General features: G+C 47.3%; 1 protein-coding gene across 11 annotated transcripts in view; it reads left to right on the top strand.

Moving 5' to 3' along the window:
* The window catches only part of rptor (regulatory associated protein of MTOR, complex 1), a 154,312-nt gene extending 140,030 nt beyond the window's left edge, over positions 1–14,282 (top strand). For 7 of the 11 annotated variants that reach the window (XM_042104678.1, XM_042104673.1, XM_042104670.1 and 4 more), the window contains 9 exons: positions 671–772; positions 1,039–1,065; positions 3,454–3,501; positions 7,416–7,522; positions 7,859–7,986; positions 10,006–10,092; positions 10,290–10,406; positions 10,596–10,725; positions 11,045–14,282. In XM_042104678.1, coding sequence (XP_041960612.1) covers positions 671–772; positions 1,039–1,065; positions 3,454–3,501; positions 7,416–7,522; positions 7,859–7,986; positions 10,006–10,092; positions 10,290–10,406; positions 10,596–10,725; positions 11,045–11,113 — 815 coding nt within the window. In that variant the 3' untranslated portion in view covers positions 11,114–14,282. The remainder of the gene's footprint in view (positions 1–670; positions 773–1,038; positions 1,066–3,453; positions 3,502–7,415; positions 7,523–7,858; positions 7,987–10,005; positions 10,093–10,289; positions 10,407–10,595; positions 10,726–11,044) is intronic. The other 4 variants (XM_042104674.1, XM_042104671.1, XM_042104676.1 and 1 more) reach the window with 2 other exon arrangements.
* Positions 14,283–16,287: the final 2,005 nt, after the last annotated feature.

Genomic DNA, 16,287 nt, shown 5'->3' with positions numbered 1-16,287 from the left:
TATAGTGTAAGATAATTGCTAATAGGTCACAGAAAATATATTTCAGTGATGTCAGTAAAGCCAGTGCTTTCAGGAAACTTGAAACTTCCTCTTTATATATATATATCTTTTCTGCCCTTAAAATTATACAAAAGTTTTGTTAAGATTAATGCCAGTCTTCTTTTGTAATGTGTATGCACCAGCAGAGTTTATATACAGTCTGTATCTATGTTGAGCTCTCTGTAGAACTTGCCATTATTCAGCCTTCTCTCTTCATCCTCTCACTTCTCTCTCGCTTTCTCTCTCTCTCTTTCTCTCTCTCTTCATTTTGTCCCCTATCTCCCTCTCGCTCTCTCTCTCTCTCCCTCTTGCTCTCTCTCGCGCTCTGTCTCTCTCTCTCTGTCTGTCTCTGTCTCTCTCTCTCCCTCTTGCTCTCCCTCCCTCTTTCTCGCTCTCTCTCTCTCTCGCTCTCTGTCTCCCTCTCTCTGTCTGTCTGTCTCTCTCTATCTCTGTCTTTCTCTCTGTTCTTCTCTTCCTCTCTTTCATCTCCCTGTCTGTCTCACCCACACTCTCTCTCCACACTCTCTCTCCTTTCTCTACATCCATCCTGTTCATCTTTCTTTTTTCTCTCAGTTTCTTGTTCCCTCTCTCGCCGTCTCACTCACACCATCTCTTTGATGTCCCCTGTCAGATGACGGAGCCTTGAGAATCTGGAAGAACTTTGCCGACCAGCGGAACCCAGAGATGGTGACAGCCTGGCAGGGTCTATCTGACATGCTACCCACTACAAGAGGTCTGCGCACACACACACACACACACACACACACACACACACACACACACACACACACACACACACACACACACAGTTGCACTACACACACACACACACACACAGTTGCACAACACGCCTACACACACACAAACACACACACACACTCACTCATTCATTTCTATTTGCCCATCTCCCTTCTGTGTGCTCAAGTCCAAACTCTGCGCTCTGATAAATGACTTCTGTCTGCTTACCTTTCACTGTACGCCTGCCCGCTGGAAATGCAGTGGGAGTTGCTGGACATCAGGGAACTGGTGAGATTTCTATCAGAAACCCCAAATCTGTAACGGTGTTGTTATGCCTTTGATGTGAGATGTTAGTCACAAGTAGGCTCAGCCCTTTGTGTCTCAACAACCTACACCCATACTGTACACATCAAAAACCTCACCCCCCACATTGTCAAGCATACTGTACGTGTTCATGACCAACTATTGTGTTGTGTTGTACTGTACGTGTATCTGTTATCTGTTCTGTTATGAATGTCGTTTGAAATTCCATTTCACATTTGAGGGAGGGCCAAAGTGGAATCTGACTCCTCGGGTTGGCAGGTTGGCACCAAGCGGCGTGCCCCCAGTCAATCATTCAGCCCAAACACACAATTACATCCAATAAATCCAATAAGAGTCAGTGTGACACCTGCCACAGACACAGCACCTGCTCCGCATGTGGGCCCCTAATGAAGCTGGGGAGCGCGCCTGCACGCCGCAGGCAGGGAAGGACACCCACCCCGTCAGCGCTGGTCTGGGACCTGTCACATTTGGCACACCATGTAGTCGTCATGCTGTATGCTCCGCCACCCACACTGACCCCGAGCCAGCGCTGGGATTCCAAGCTGAAGCTGACACCGGTGATGCTCCACAGCACTGAGGGGTAGACACGGGCGTAGGCTGGGCCTCCCACACATAGGAAATATGCTGTCAGTGATTCAGACTAGAGATGCTGTTTTCATGGATTTCATGAAATTCATTTTATCTGAGAGAAGGACCACAGTTGTAAGAGACTTGCTCCTTCGTTTTCATAGAGAATAACCAGTGTGGCAGGTGATTTCTCTTTGAGAGGAGTTAGAGAATGGCATGTATAGCTTTAGGTAACGTTAGACTATAGTGGCATTAGGTCTACTTTGCTAGTTTTCTTATTTTATTAGACATAGATTTCCTACCAGTGCAGAATTCTTAACCCATATAATCTCCAACATCTCTCTGCTGACTGCTGAGTGGCCTGTTTATCTCTTTAAGAATGGGCTTGATGTTTGTTTTGTCTAGTGCTGTCTCTGAAGGGTGTGTGTTGACCTCATTGTTTAGTCTAACTCTTAGATGCTAGCACACCCCAGTGGGGATGGTTTTGCTGAGAGGAAAGGGGGGTAAATGTCCACCTCACTGTGGTTGTGACCTGCTACAATGTGCAGGACCAGCAGTTGTCTTTATCAGTTGAGTTGAGGTCGATCAAAGGTAGTTCTCGGTGAGGGGCACCATACCTTTGCTTCGCAACAAACACACACATACGCACACACATACACACACACACACACACACACACACACACACACCTCACAAACACACACACACACTCTGTCTCTCTCTCTAAACCAAAATCCATAACAGTCTACTCCAGGCTCTCCCCCCACTCCAGCTGATCCCCTCTCTGAAGGCTCACTGGGAAATTCCCCTGCATCCAGTAACAGCTTCTCAAGGCCTTTCTTTAACCGTTTCCATCGTGGCTTTTTGAGGCTCTTTGACATTGCTTATTCTGTGCACATATGTGTGTGTGTGTGTTTTCTGTGTGTGTACGTTCAGTGTTTGTTAGTGTGTGTATATATTATCCTCTCCACATCTCCGTTGTTTTTGAGTTTGTATCATCCAAGACTCTTCAGGCAGGCAGAACAAGGCTGGGCAACTTCACTCCTTCTGTAACGTCTCCAGATTAGCTAAACACACAGGCCCTCCCCTCCCCTCCCCTCCTCTCTTCCCTATGCTGTATGTCTGCACCAGGAGAGGCCTCTTCCTGCATTAGCTGGTTTCCTGCGGGCGTGGGGCTGCCATGCGAGGGATTATTGTGGCCTCCTCCCTCAGGCGCTCTCTAGACGAGATTAAGGGCTCTCTCTGCCCTTATTCCCACCCCACCCCTCTCTCTCTCTCTCTCTCTCTCTCTCCCCACCCCACCCCTCTCTCTCTCTCTCTCCCCACCCCACCCCTCTCTCTCTCTCTCTCTCTCTCCCCACCCCACCCCTCTCTCTCTTGGGTTTTTGGAAAATGGCAGAGAGGCTTTTGGGAGCGGCTCCTTGAAATGCAGAGGGGGGCCCGTACTAGAGGAGTGAGCAGGGTGTTTAATTGGCATATGTCACAGCTCCAGCCTTGTTCTGGCTTTTGCCATCCCCAAGTGTGTGTGTGTGTCTGACATTGTGTGTACATCTGTTGCTCTGTTTGTGTATCGTGTTTGTGGAATATGTGTATTGTCTTTCTGTCTGTCTGTCTGTGTAACGCGTGTATGGAGTTTGTTTGTTTGTTTGTTTGTGTGTGTGTGTGTGGGTGCGCCTCCTTGACTCTGCTAACTCTGTGGTGTCCTCTCCTGCTGGTCTGATGTTCTGACCCCATGTCCGGCCCCTCCTGGCTGAACCGCTGCCCTGTCTGCTCCCCCTCTCGCAGGTCTAGCGCGACGTGTCTCCATCTATCTTGACAGGAGTAAGCAGGGAGGTGAGTGCTTCTCTCTTTTCTCTTCTCCTGTCTTCTACACACTTCCTCCCGTCCTCCTCCATACATTTATTTGTGTTCTGTTTGTGTCGCACTAAAATCAGCGTCATGCTGTGTGCTGTTGTACCCCCCCCCCCACACACACACACCCCACACCTCCTCCTCCTTTCACAAACAAACCCATCTTTCATCCAATCACATTCTACCTACAGTATAAGCACATTGATTGCCAGTCACTATACCCTCTCCTGTTGGCATGTACACTGACATGATGATTATGCATTGTTCTGTAAGGGACTGTTGATTCCTTTAAATCACCAGTGTGAAATCAGGCACCTTAATCGTTCTGTGACTTTTCTCCTGATCAATCGTATGCTGACCAGTTATGGCTGACCAGTTAGGACTGTCCTGATCATTTCAGTTTGATTGCAGTTTCATGTGTTAAATATTACACCTGCCTTCACAGGAAACATTTACATTCTACTTGACTTGGTCCTGAAATAGTCTTTCTCTCAATAAGAACACCAGAGTCTCACTAGTAGTCTTAAGACCCTAAGAATAGCCTCGAGTCCTTAAAACAAAAGCAGCCTGTGAAAGAGACAATATCTACAGGGCTCAACATCTTTAGCCTTCACAGTTCTCCACCTGGCATTGGATAAGGGGATGAACAGGAACTAAAAAACATAAAAGGGAAAAAAAAGTAAACGAGTAAACAAGAGTAAACAAAACAGCCCCAGTGCCTCCGCCCTGCTCGCGTGTGGTGATTGTTTGGTGTGTGGGTTAGCATGCAGAGCGTGCAGGTGGAGCCGGCAGGAGTGTTTGTGTTTGGGCTGAGGGGGGAGTTTAGCGCGCTCAGGCCTCATTACACGCCCGGCCGACGCCAACCCCACCGTGCACCCACCCCCCTCCCTCCCTCTCCACCCGTGTTTGTTCAGTATCTAATCACACCACTCTGCTCCTGCACCTGCAGATGGCTCAGAGATCCACCTAATGAAGCCATTCACCAGACACCCCATGATCAGGTGTTCTGGAGACCGCACACAGTAGCAGCCATTTTGTGCCTGGCTAGGTGCAAGTGTTGTAAATGGGACATGATGGGGGCAGAGTCCATTCGCATGGATGGGCAGCCCTGTTTGAGGAAGTTGTTGTCAGATGAAGTTAGTTTGACTGGAAACTTGTGTGAATTTGGACGGATGGAGGAGTTGTTCAATTAGGCCACCAGCGTGGGTCTGGTCTGTGTTTACCGCCCGTGGCACAGTTGGCACCGCGGAGAGTGTGCCCTACTCCATATAGCTGTTTACTGGCTTCTCATTAAAGGGGAATCCTTGGCACTGCAGGACCGGACTGGCCACGACACCGCCGGCTCCAGCAACATGAGCCGTGCACAACATGGGCTCCAGCAACATGAGCCGTGCACAACATGGGCTCCAGCAACATGAGCCGTGCACAACATGGGCTCCAACAACATGAGCCGTGCACAACATGGGCTCCAACAACATGAGCCGTGCACAATATGGGCTCCAACAACATGAGCCGTGCACAACATGGACTTCAGCAACATGAGCCGTGCACAACATGGGCTGGAGAGGACTAGGGCCAGTATCAAGGAAACAGTACAGTATCGTTTGAAACAGTAACGTTTCAAAGACAGTCGTCGTCACACGTCAGTGGTGGTGTAAGGTGCTCGAGAGAAAACACCTTTGGTGTGAGAAGATTCTGATTAGTTTGGGAGTGTCTGCTGCTCCGCACAACAGACTGAAGCTCCAGAAATAAACGCTGAAAGACAGAGATGAAAATGGGGAATAGAGAGATAATGAGAGGAGAGGAAGAAAAAAAACACTGCAACTCAATTAACTCCAGCTAAACAAAGCCAGTCTGCGAGAGAAGAAATATATTCCTTGGAAAGAGACACTTGAAAGAAAGAGTGTGGGAGAGATTTGGCGATGTGGACAATAGAGAGATATGAAGGCTTTGTGATGTTGAATACCAGAGCGGCACAGAGGCAGGCGAAGATTTGGTGTTCTTTGACAAACGAGAAACAAGAAACAGAAAGATGGGTGTTGAATGGCTGATGAGCAGACACCGCAGCTTAGCCAGGCGACGCGGTTGAATCCCGCTCCCCAGCGCGTCTCTACGGATGCGGCAGCTATCGATCTCGGCGTGGGCTGACCTCAGCTCGCTTTGAAAGGCAGGTGACGGCAGGCGGGCGGGCGGGCAGGCATTGGGCATAGCTTCAGAGGGGGTCATCAAAAGGCCATGGAGGCGGCAGAGGGCCCTACAGCTGTGTGCAACGGCTTCTCTGAACCCCAATCCTCAAAGGTTGATTAGAGTCCACAAAGCGCTTGGCCATGTGCAGGAAATTGCATAAAACCTGCGTGACTTTTCCTGTATCGGTTTATCTAGGGATGCTCTACTCTCCCTGGGAAGAGTCAAAAGGTTTTTGAAGCCGATTGTGACCCGGCACCCAGGGTTGACCAACACATTGATTTTGTCCCCGACACTAGTAAATCCTTGATCATGCAAGTAATTACCTAACGCCTTAAAAGACTTATTAAGCCACACCAGTTATCCTTCAAGGTCGTGACACCTCGTCAGGACTCCAAGCCTCCATCTCTCTGTGTCCTGTGGAGCGGTAATCCAGACCACTGATGCTCCTTGTCCTTACTAGTGAATCACAGTGACTTAAAACCTCCGGGTTTAAGAGTTACAGACAGGCTACACCAGGCACATAACTGAAGCGATCTGTTCGCGACACGTAAAAATTCCATTTTAAATGAATGGTCTATTTTTTTCGAACGGACGCGCCGCTATCACGTCTGGTGTAGCTACTTGCTTCAGTTACGCGCCTGGTGTAGCTCATACCTAAGAATGGTTTTAGAAGACTTGCCTATTGATTTTGTATGCACGCACTGCTAGCATGACTGGTGTACCAGTTCCATTGATTATAGTGGAAGTTAATGGTTGAAGCTTACGCTCCGTGAACAGAATGGTTCAGTGACGAGCCTGGTGTGGGCTAGCTGTTAGACATCAAAGTCTAGACACAGCAGAATTAGGAGGAGTCACTCACTCACCAGCTCCCCCCTCTCCTTCCCCAAACTCTCCAACGTCACCTCTGAGTTTGAGTGTTTGGGCACCTCTGCTGCCCTGGGTCACAGGGAGCCGGTGACTTTGATGTGACCGCTGCTCTGCTCCGCTCTTGACAGACAGCGACTCCTCATCGGAGCGAGCGCTGGGTCTGCGGACCACCCCGTCTGCCACTTTAACTCGGCACTCAACCCTGTGACACAGACCACCTCAGGCTGCAGCTATGCTGGGAGGCCGCTGTGCACATCCAGCCACTGCTAAATGGTGATGATATTTGGAAATAACATTAAACTCACGAGGACCAATGAGGAATGCTAATGTAGGGCGTCGTTTTTTCTGATCTATTGACGAGAAGTAAATATATTTATTGGCTGTGAAGTCGTACATATTAATGAGCTTCCCGGATCGCTGTCTGAGCCTCACCGAGCATCCCAGCATGACTGAGCCACGGAGGCGGTGTGTTTGTCAGAGAGATGCCACAGAGAGGGCACCTTGCCAAGACGCCTATGGGAGGCTGGGGTTCAGGTGGATGCCACGCAGGTGCCCTGCTGAACCACAGAGTGTTCTAAATGTGTGCCTGTGTGTGTCTGTTTGTTTGTGTGTTTGTGTTTGTGTTTGGCTCACTCTGTTGGATAAGGTCACACAGCATCAGGTTCCATGGAATGACGAGTGAGGTTGATATTAAGGAGCAGTGCTGTGTCATGCTCACTTTAGGGTGCGTGTGTGAGTGTGCTAATTGGTGTGTGTGTGTGTGTTTGGGTATAACACCCCGTCTGTGTGTGTGTCCTGGCCCCAGGCGTAACCCCTCGTCTGTGTGTGTGTCCTGGCCCCAGGTGCTGGCATGGTGGTGGACTGGGAGCAAGAGACGGGTCTGCTGATGACGTCAGGAGACGTGCGCATCATCAGGATCTGGGACACCGAGAGGGAGACGAAGGTTCAGGTGAGCGCAGCGCCCACACTCACGTCCGTACGCCACGTATTCCTCAAACCCACTCGGACACTCCTCAGCATGCAGCTCCTGGAGCTCCTAGCAGCGTAGCCATGTGTTGATATGGCTACAGTGGTGGTTTGCATCCATGCGCTGCCCATGATTATATTAACATCTAAGTAGCATTTTACAATTTGAAAGTGTACCTGTGACCAACCTACTGTGGCAAAATTCAATCAACAGATAGTTGAGTACCAGGTCCCTTAGGACCTCCAGAGAGAGTCTACCCTGTTGAGTTCACTAATTAATGTGTCTGTGTGTGCGTGTGCGTGTGTGTTTTCCCAACAGGACATCCCAACCGGAGCGGACAGCTGTGTGACCAGCTTGTCGTGTGACCCCCAGCGCTCCCTCATCGTGGCTGGCCTGGGCGACGGTTCAGTGAGAGTGTACGACCGGCGAATGGCTCCCAACGAGTGGTGAGTCGCCCCGAGTCCGCCGACGTACAGTACAGGCCAAAAGTTTGGACACACCTTCTCATTTCAATGCATTTTCTTTATCTTCATGACTATTTACATTGTAGATTCTCACTGAAGGCATCAAAACTATGAATGAATGCAAAGTTATTTGGCCCACAGATTAATATTTGTCAAGTTATGGCTTGCTGAATATGGTATTAAATAATAATAAAAAAAATAGCAACTTTGAAGAAACTAGAATATAAGACATGTTTTCAGTTATTTCACACTTTTTTGTTAAGTACATAATTCCACATGTGTTCATTAATAGTTTTGATGAATCTACAATGTAAATAGTTATGAAAATAAAGGAAACGCATTGAATGAGGTGTGTTCAAACTTTTGGCCTGTACTGTACTGTATGTGCACCAGTGTGCATCTCTGACTGGATCATTCAGTATGAATGAATGGCCGCCATATAGACTGGCTTTACATGTCCATGGAGTGGGAAGGTCTGGGAGTTCGGAAATCCCAGCGGTGTGTGAGTCCGTAGCTCAGAGAATCAGAGAATTACGCCGAGTTTCAAGTGACTTGAGTCTGGAGGCTCTCTGGGGAACTGAGTGGCTGGCAGAGTTTCACAAAAAAGTTTCTCGACTTCGCCGCGGAGAAGAAAAATGATGCCATCCTTTTTGTTCGGAGAATCGGAGAGGCTGTCTGGCTCCGCTGCAGGTTCATTCGAGGAGACTCGAGCATGGCTCGTCAAGGGCACAGCCGTGTGTGTGCGTGTGTGTGCGCGTGTGTGTGTGTGCTCATGTGGGCGCTTATGTATGCAAGCAAATTGCATTTTGTCGCAATAATAACTTTGAGTGTAAGATTATCAACCCCAGCACAAAAACACTGTAAATCTTCCAGAGCCATTTGTCGTCGTCGTCCTCCTCCTCCTCCTCCTCTTGCTGCTGTTGCTGTTCTTGTATGTTAATAGAGTAAACAACCCCAAACGTGAAATCATGTATTACCTTTCTTAATTATTCAAACTCCCAACAAAGCATGAGCACTGAATATGCTTACCTTACGGTTCACGTCGCTGGGGGTAGTGTGTGTTCTATAGCCTGGAGACAACACACACACAGACACCCGCAAGGCCATTAGTCATCAAAACATCTTGCGTTTCCGCCAACCTGTTATTCCAGCCCCTTCCTCTCGATGAGAAAACAGGGCAATTAAGCCATAAAGCAGCCCCATGAATCTTTAACCAGTGCTAATTTAACCGCTCCCTGGGGCACTAGCATTTTAGCAGCGCTAGCTCTCCACCCCTTTGCTACGCCCCTCCAGCCAACCCGCCAAATGTCCCTCGGTAAACCTCCCCCCTCCCCTATCCCCCCCTCCACCACCCCAACCCCCCACTATCTTAGCCTGGTGCCCTTTTCACATTCTAACATTTTCTTTTCTTCCACCAGCTCGTTCTCCAGTGCCTAATTTGTTCCCCTGTCTTAGCTCAAGCTAGTTTTTATAATGGAGCTTTGCAGTAGGTGCTCGCTGGTGTTAAGACAGCTTGGGTATTGTTCAGAGTGTGGATGGCGGTGGACAAGACGAGACGGAATCCTCTCCTCCTCTCTGCCGTCCTGGACTGATATTAAATAGAATCAGTCTTCAGTCCCTCAAGACTGTTTGTGGGCACAATAACGACTTTTCAAGCGCCGCGTTCCTTGAGTCGGCCTTCACTAGCCCTTGGTCGCCAGCGATGCCTCCCGGCTGACCCCAGGTCTGTGGTAGTAGGGCAGAAGCTGCAGCGCAGCTCTGCAAAGGGCCCTCGGATGCTGTTGCCATGGAGACGGTGCACTCTGCTGTGTAGATGGAGCTCTTTTTGTGTGTTCTTATAGCTGCCCCTAGTGGGCAAAGAGGGGGACTACATACAGCGTGCAGACAATGCCAGCCATGTAGAAACACATTTGAGTAGATGCACAGTTCTATGAGCAGTGGACATTTTGTAAGATGTTTCTGTGTGTGTGTGTGTGTGTGTGTGTGTGTGTGTGTGTGCAGTCGAGTGATGACGTATCGGGAACATGGTGCCTGGGTGGTCAAGGCCCATCTACAGAGGGAGACGGATGGCCACATCATCAGTGTTAGGTACTTGTGTCCTTCTGTGTCCATTCATTAGTGTTTTTACTCCCCTCTGTCTGCATAGCATGTTGTGTCCACATGTTTGATATTATTAAAACATTGCTGTATGATATCTGGTCATTCTCACCGCTGTACAAAAATAACCCATTGCCATGTTGGATCCCGAGTTGTACGATGGAGTGCATTTTGTATTCTCTCCTCAGTGTAAACGGAGACGTACGTTTCTTCGAGACGCGTGTACCAGAATCTGTGAACGTGCTGCAAACAGTGAAGGGTCTGACCGCGCTGGACATTCATCCACAGGCCAACCTGTTTGCTTGGTCAGTCTGAGTTTTGTGTGTGCGTGTGTGTGTGTGAGAGTGTGTGAGACGTGTTTCAGCTGTATGGGATCCAGTTCTGCAGTGTTTAAAGCATCTAAAGTGTTGTTGAACTGGTGTTGGTTCATGTGTGTAAAGTCAGATGTGTTCTCTGGTCCTCCTCTGCCACTCCTCCCCCTCTCTACCTCCCAGTGGCTCCATGAACCAGTTCATAGCCGTGTACAACTCCAACGGCGACGTCATCAGCAACATCAAGTACTACGACGGCTTCATGGGCCAGAGGATCGGGGCCATCAGCTGCCTGGCCTTCCACCCCTATTGGGTACGTACGACGGCGCACACACAGCTAAATGCACATGACTCCTGAGTTTGACTACATTTACTCTCGAGAACAGCGCTCTTTTTTTTAATCTCTTGAACGTTAACATGGGCTCAGAAATTCAGTTGACCTGTGCCTAGAGTCACTGTGGCGTTTATATCTATTTTTAAAGTTAGCCTGGGATGTTGGGAATTGGCATTGCCCGACAGCCTTGTTTAACCATATGTTAATGCTAATGCTAATATGCTAGCCCGTGGCTGCTGTTTTGGTGGTGATGAGACTGACACTCACAGGCTCTGTTCTGTACTTGTTCCCCCTGCAGCCCCACTTGGCCGTGGGCAGTAACGACTACTACATGTCCATCTACTCGGCCGAGAAAAGGCTCAGATAACACCGCGGCAACACCCAGGCCCCCTCCCAGATGCTGAGAACACACATACACCACCACCACCACCCTTCTACCCTGGAGCCAGGATGTAAATGACTTCTGATGTACATATGCAAAACTACCACCCTGAATGTCCAGTGATGGCTGCTCTATCTCTCTCATGTGATGACGACCTATATTATTATTATTATTATTATTATTGTTATTATTATGATCGTTACTACTAAGCATTATTTTGGAGCTAATGATTGTAGACTTTGGCTGTGCTGAAGAGTGTACATTGAATTTGCATAATATAATGTTGAAAGAGCTAGAGGTTCTATTTTAAAAGGTACAACCTGCGTGTGAGGGGGGTCTGAGCGCAGACTCACCTCCGCCAGTGTTCCGGCCTGTTTGATTTGAACTCTGACCCTGCTTGAACCCGTGACCTGTGTGGTGAAAAGGGGGTGTGAAGGAGAGCAAAAGAAACGGACATAAAAAGAAAAAACGGAGGCGTGAAGAGGTGGAATGGAGCTGTGAGAGACTCCAGGGCGAGACCGGGTGGATGGCCGCTGATGTGCCTGAGTGCTCAAGGTGTGGCCTGCCTACCTGGCCTGCTGCTGCTGCCGCTGCTGCTGCTGCTGTGGAAGATGGAGGCCACCTGTGTTTCAGGTGGTGGTTGTACACACACACACACACACACACACACACACACACACACACACACACACACACACACACCCACCTATGATGGGTCCCAAAGCCCTATCAATCATCAAACCTCCTGTCTGTTTACACACACACTTGGTCACATCTCACTCACAGACAGAGACAGACAGACAGACAAACACACACACATTCACTCTTCCACACACACAGGCACTCTCTCTCTCACACTCACACACAGTGCCAAACCAAGCATCTCCCCACCCCTCCCTCTTCACCACCTCGGCTCTTTGATGCATAGGGCCGCTCGTCCTGAGGTGGACCTGCCCGCTGTTACCCTCCGAAGCCTCCGTGGAGGCTGGGGGTCACTACCTATCTTCCTGTGTGCCCTGCTAAGCAATAAGGACCCCAGGGTTGAGACTGACACGCTTCAACTGGAGCACCTCACTTTAAAAATCAAAATGGACTTGGGCCTGACAGAGGACTCTGACAATAGCACCCACTGCATCATAGCTGTGAAGATCACAAGCTTTGATCTCTTTTTTTTTTTTTTTTTATGATCCTGCTGGTCATAGCGCATTTTGTTAGAATCCAAGCTGTGGCTGTGTTTTGGCATGACGTTCACTGCTGACCACGTGGTCTGCTTTTGTCTGACTGACTGAGGGACCGACTGATGTGGCCTGTTTTTGGGTCGTCCAATGGCTGGTCAGGACTGCTAGAAGATCCGAAGGCCGACCAGCTGACACACAATAAGCACCAGGACCATGCAGCCTCATAACCTGTCCCTATCCCCCCCCCTTACAACCAAGGGGTGATGAACTCTGGACTCACAGCTCACAGCCACACCAGCCTTTTAGCTCGACCCCAGCTTTTGTGCCAACAGCCCCCGTCATCTTCTCATTATTTTGGCCCTGCAGGCCGCAAGGGGATCATGGGAAACGCAGTTTCCCTTCAGCTTCCCCACCCTCAGCTCTCTCTGCGTTCATCTAGATCTAATTATCCTCCGTTCTCTTTGTTTCTTTTGAATTTTATTTAAAAGTTTACTTTTACTTTTGGTTTCATTTTAAATCTTGATTTTATTGGGGACTCGGGGACTCATTGTGTGCTCCTGGTTAGACATCATTAAACAGGGTGATGCCAGATGTCCGTAGACTGAGGAGAGAGGCGTTTGTGGAGAGGAGGCCGTTAGCCTCAGACCTCTTTGCCCTCTCTGGCTGCCTTACGCATAGCTGATTGCTACTTCATGGCTTCGTAGCTGTTGATTGACCGTTTCTTGTGACACACTAGAACCAGAGTGCCATCTATTGTACACGTATTCACCGACCACACTGACCATTTGCATGTTCCGCACCTGCTGCTTTTCGTCCTCTCAGACCACCCTCCATGTTTCAGTGCACCATACACATAATTGTTCACTTCTATAGCTCGTTTTGGGTGCTCAATTGTAATCAACAGAACCAGCAACGGCCCAGACAAAAGGGATGCATTAATAAAATCACTGGGAGAACAGTGTATTCATTGCTATCCAAGTTCTTTTGAAAAAAGGCTGTGTCAAATTTAATGTTTTTTTAGGCCTGAGGGTCGGCTCTCTGCTCCCCTCACAGTAAATATTTCTTTACACCGAGGAACTGCTTTCTAATTCTTAAAATGCCTCCCTCCAGGGAGTGACAATTCTTAAACAAGCTTATCAATTCTTGACTTACTTCCCAGAGTCCTCTGATGAAATTATTGTAAAGATGGTCATCTAGAAGAGCCGCCAAGTCTCTTTGGTAATGAAATGTGGCATATCTGGTTGGAACGGTGCCGCCACCACATAATAAAGGTTAGACTATGCTCCAATGATAAAAGTATAATAGGACCCAAGCACTTGTACAGTGAAATTATTTTCTCTTTTTTGTGCGTCACTTTCCCCCTCTCCCCCCATACTCAATATATATATAATTTTATTTTTGTCCTTTTTTCATACCCTTGAGGGTATATTGTAATTTGCTTTCTCTCATTGTGGGTTTGTGTTTTAATTCTATGGTCTTTTTTGCTTGTCTCCTGCCTTGGCGTTTTTGTGATGAGGGGGGTGGTTTGGAATGAAGTAATTGCATCACACACCACTTGAGTTATTCCCTGGCTTAACCCTGTCATGAAATTGAAGCCCTTACTTTTGCCACTTTATCTTGCTTGACTCCTGAGGATAAAGATGAAGAATGGACAGAAACACTTGCCTTGTAGGCAAAACTGGCAAACACTTGACTGTGTAGTAGTCACAGTCCTACCCCAACCAATGCTCTCTGGACTGTCTCCCCCTGGGGTAGTGGAGGAGGTACTGCAGTTTTCACCGCTTCACAGTCACCCTGCTGAGACATCTCTAATATCCTGCTCTGCGTTTTAACATTTTAGATAAAAAAAGAAGAAACTAGTAGAACGAGTTTGAAGAGAAAAAACAAAACAATCAGGAGTTTTCTGTGATAGGCTATTTGCTGACTGTGGTCTACAAGACAGGGGAAGAAATCCTTGAAATAAACCAAATACACAACCCAGTGCGTCCGTGTTTCTGTTCTCATCTGTTTCCTTGGAGATTAGATTTGTTCTTCAAGGACCATGCAGGTTCCTTGGTATAGATTCTGAATATGTCATCCATATATATAGCCAAGGAATCTGATAAATAATTTGCTTTGAATGATAAAGTTGTACTTTATCATTCTGTGATGATGTGTTGATCAGATCTAAATGATGACCCTTTACACCAATAAAACAAACAAAGTGTATTGTTCCCACTCACAATAACATTCAACTTTGATATGATTATGACAAATCATAACAATCTGTTATGAATCACTTAATATGACCTCACTCCGGTCACGATGAACCATCCTTACTGCTGCTTAGCATCACCTATTTGCCCATAAGCTATCTGATGAAGGTGGAGAAATGTCTGAGTCAGTCCACATCCTCAATTACTGCAAAATCCAAAGTTGACAAAAGAAAGAAGTTACACATCTGGCAGAAAACATGGGATAGTGAAACTGGCCACTTCTTCATAGAATACCGTACAAATGGCATATAGGCACAGAAATGTAAGCATATGCTTAATTGTTTTGTTTTTTAGATCTTAGTAGGGTTGGGTACCGTTTCAAATTTTATCGATTCCAATTCAGGTTCCTAACAATTCCTCATTTCGATTACAACATGTAAAACTTATGATTCAGATAAATATATATTTAGTCAAGGAATGGGCTATACTGTAAGCCATAACTGAACATTTTTAATACTGATCCTCAGAATATGCATTAAAATACTATGGTCTTAATATTGCACAGATCAATCTAGAGCTGCTAATTAACTGCTAGGCGTTTCAGAGAGTCTCAAAATTGGTGACATACTTGTGCATCTTTATTTACCCTTCTATGCAATAATAAAGAGGCTGTAGTGTTTATGAATTAAAAGGTATAACTAAATTGAAAAAATGTAAATTGTTAATGTTTTTTTTTTTTTTTTTAAATTTCGGTTTTTGTTTTTCGTCTTATCTGTTCCGTTTCCAGTTCTTATCAATTCTGCTGGATTATAACATTTCGGTTCCCAATCTTAGTCCTCGGACATTTTTTCTCCCCCACAAAGGGTCCTTGGCGGCAACAGTTTGAGAACCCCTGAATTGGTGCATTCCACTTACACAAAGTTTACGTGAGCCACATTAACACAGTTCCTCTGAGGAAGTATATGGTACAACTGTAATTTATTTTGATGAGTAAAACAAAGTTCAACTTAAATCATTTCCATGGATCACAATTTATCCCCCAGACATACCAAGCAGTTAACATGGAGTCAACAGAGACATATTATCTCATGAATATTGAGACTGTAATATTTTAGAACTTAAATATTAAAAGGAATCAGTACAGGGATGTCCGAATCACAAGCTACAGTTAATGGTTCCCCATTTAAACATTGCTTTTCAAAAAAAGCCTATGAATATCCATTATAATGTTTCTTCTGGAATAGGGCTGTCCTCCATCTCTGTTGGTTATTACTGTCACTGGTTTTGCACTGTTAGACATTGAATTAAATTTAAAACTCAGATAAGAGTACCTTCCATGGTGCGGTTATTGCTGCAGTTAGTCTGGCCAAGTTCCTTCTCCTGGCCTTCATACATCAGCAACTTTGAGCAAGTGAGGAAACCCTCAAGTGTAAATATCAACTGACTTTTCCTCCCTTAGTTCCTTGGTCCTTTGGGAATCAAACTAGGAAAGCCTCTTTGGGCAAAGTTCACATGGGCTCACACCGAAGACCATCCCCCCTCCCCTCCCCCAGCCCTGTCAGTCCTGTGAAGTACCTGTGCTAGCTGCAGGTCAGAGGCTGAGCTGGGGAGAGCGTCCAGCAATCTCCACAACGCCATTGGCCAACATTCCAAAGAGGCCGAGAGCCCTGGCCCACTGGTGCTTCCTGAGGAAACAACAGTCACTTCCTGCTGTATTAGGGAAAGCTGAGGCTGTGCTCAGTGATAACCGTGCTGAGGTAGAGACCAAACACTCCCACCTCACCAC

This window comes from Alosa sapidissima, chromosome 9 (assembly GCF_018492685.1).
Source record: "Alosa sapidissima isolate fAloSap1 chromosome 9, fAloSap1.pri, whole genome shotgun sequence".
Taxonomy (NCBI): Eukaryota; Metazoa; Chordata; class Actinopteri; order Clupeiformes; family Clupeidae; genus Alosa; species Alosa sapidissima.
This window is presented reverse-complemented; position numbering and strand designations above follow the sequence as displayed.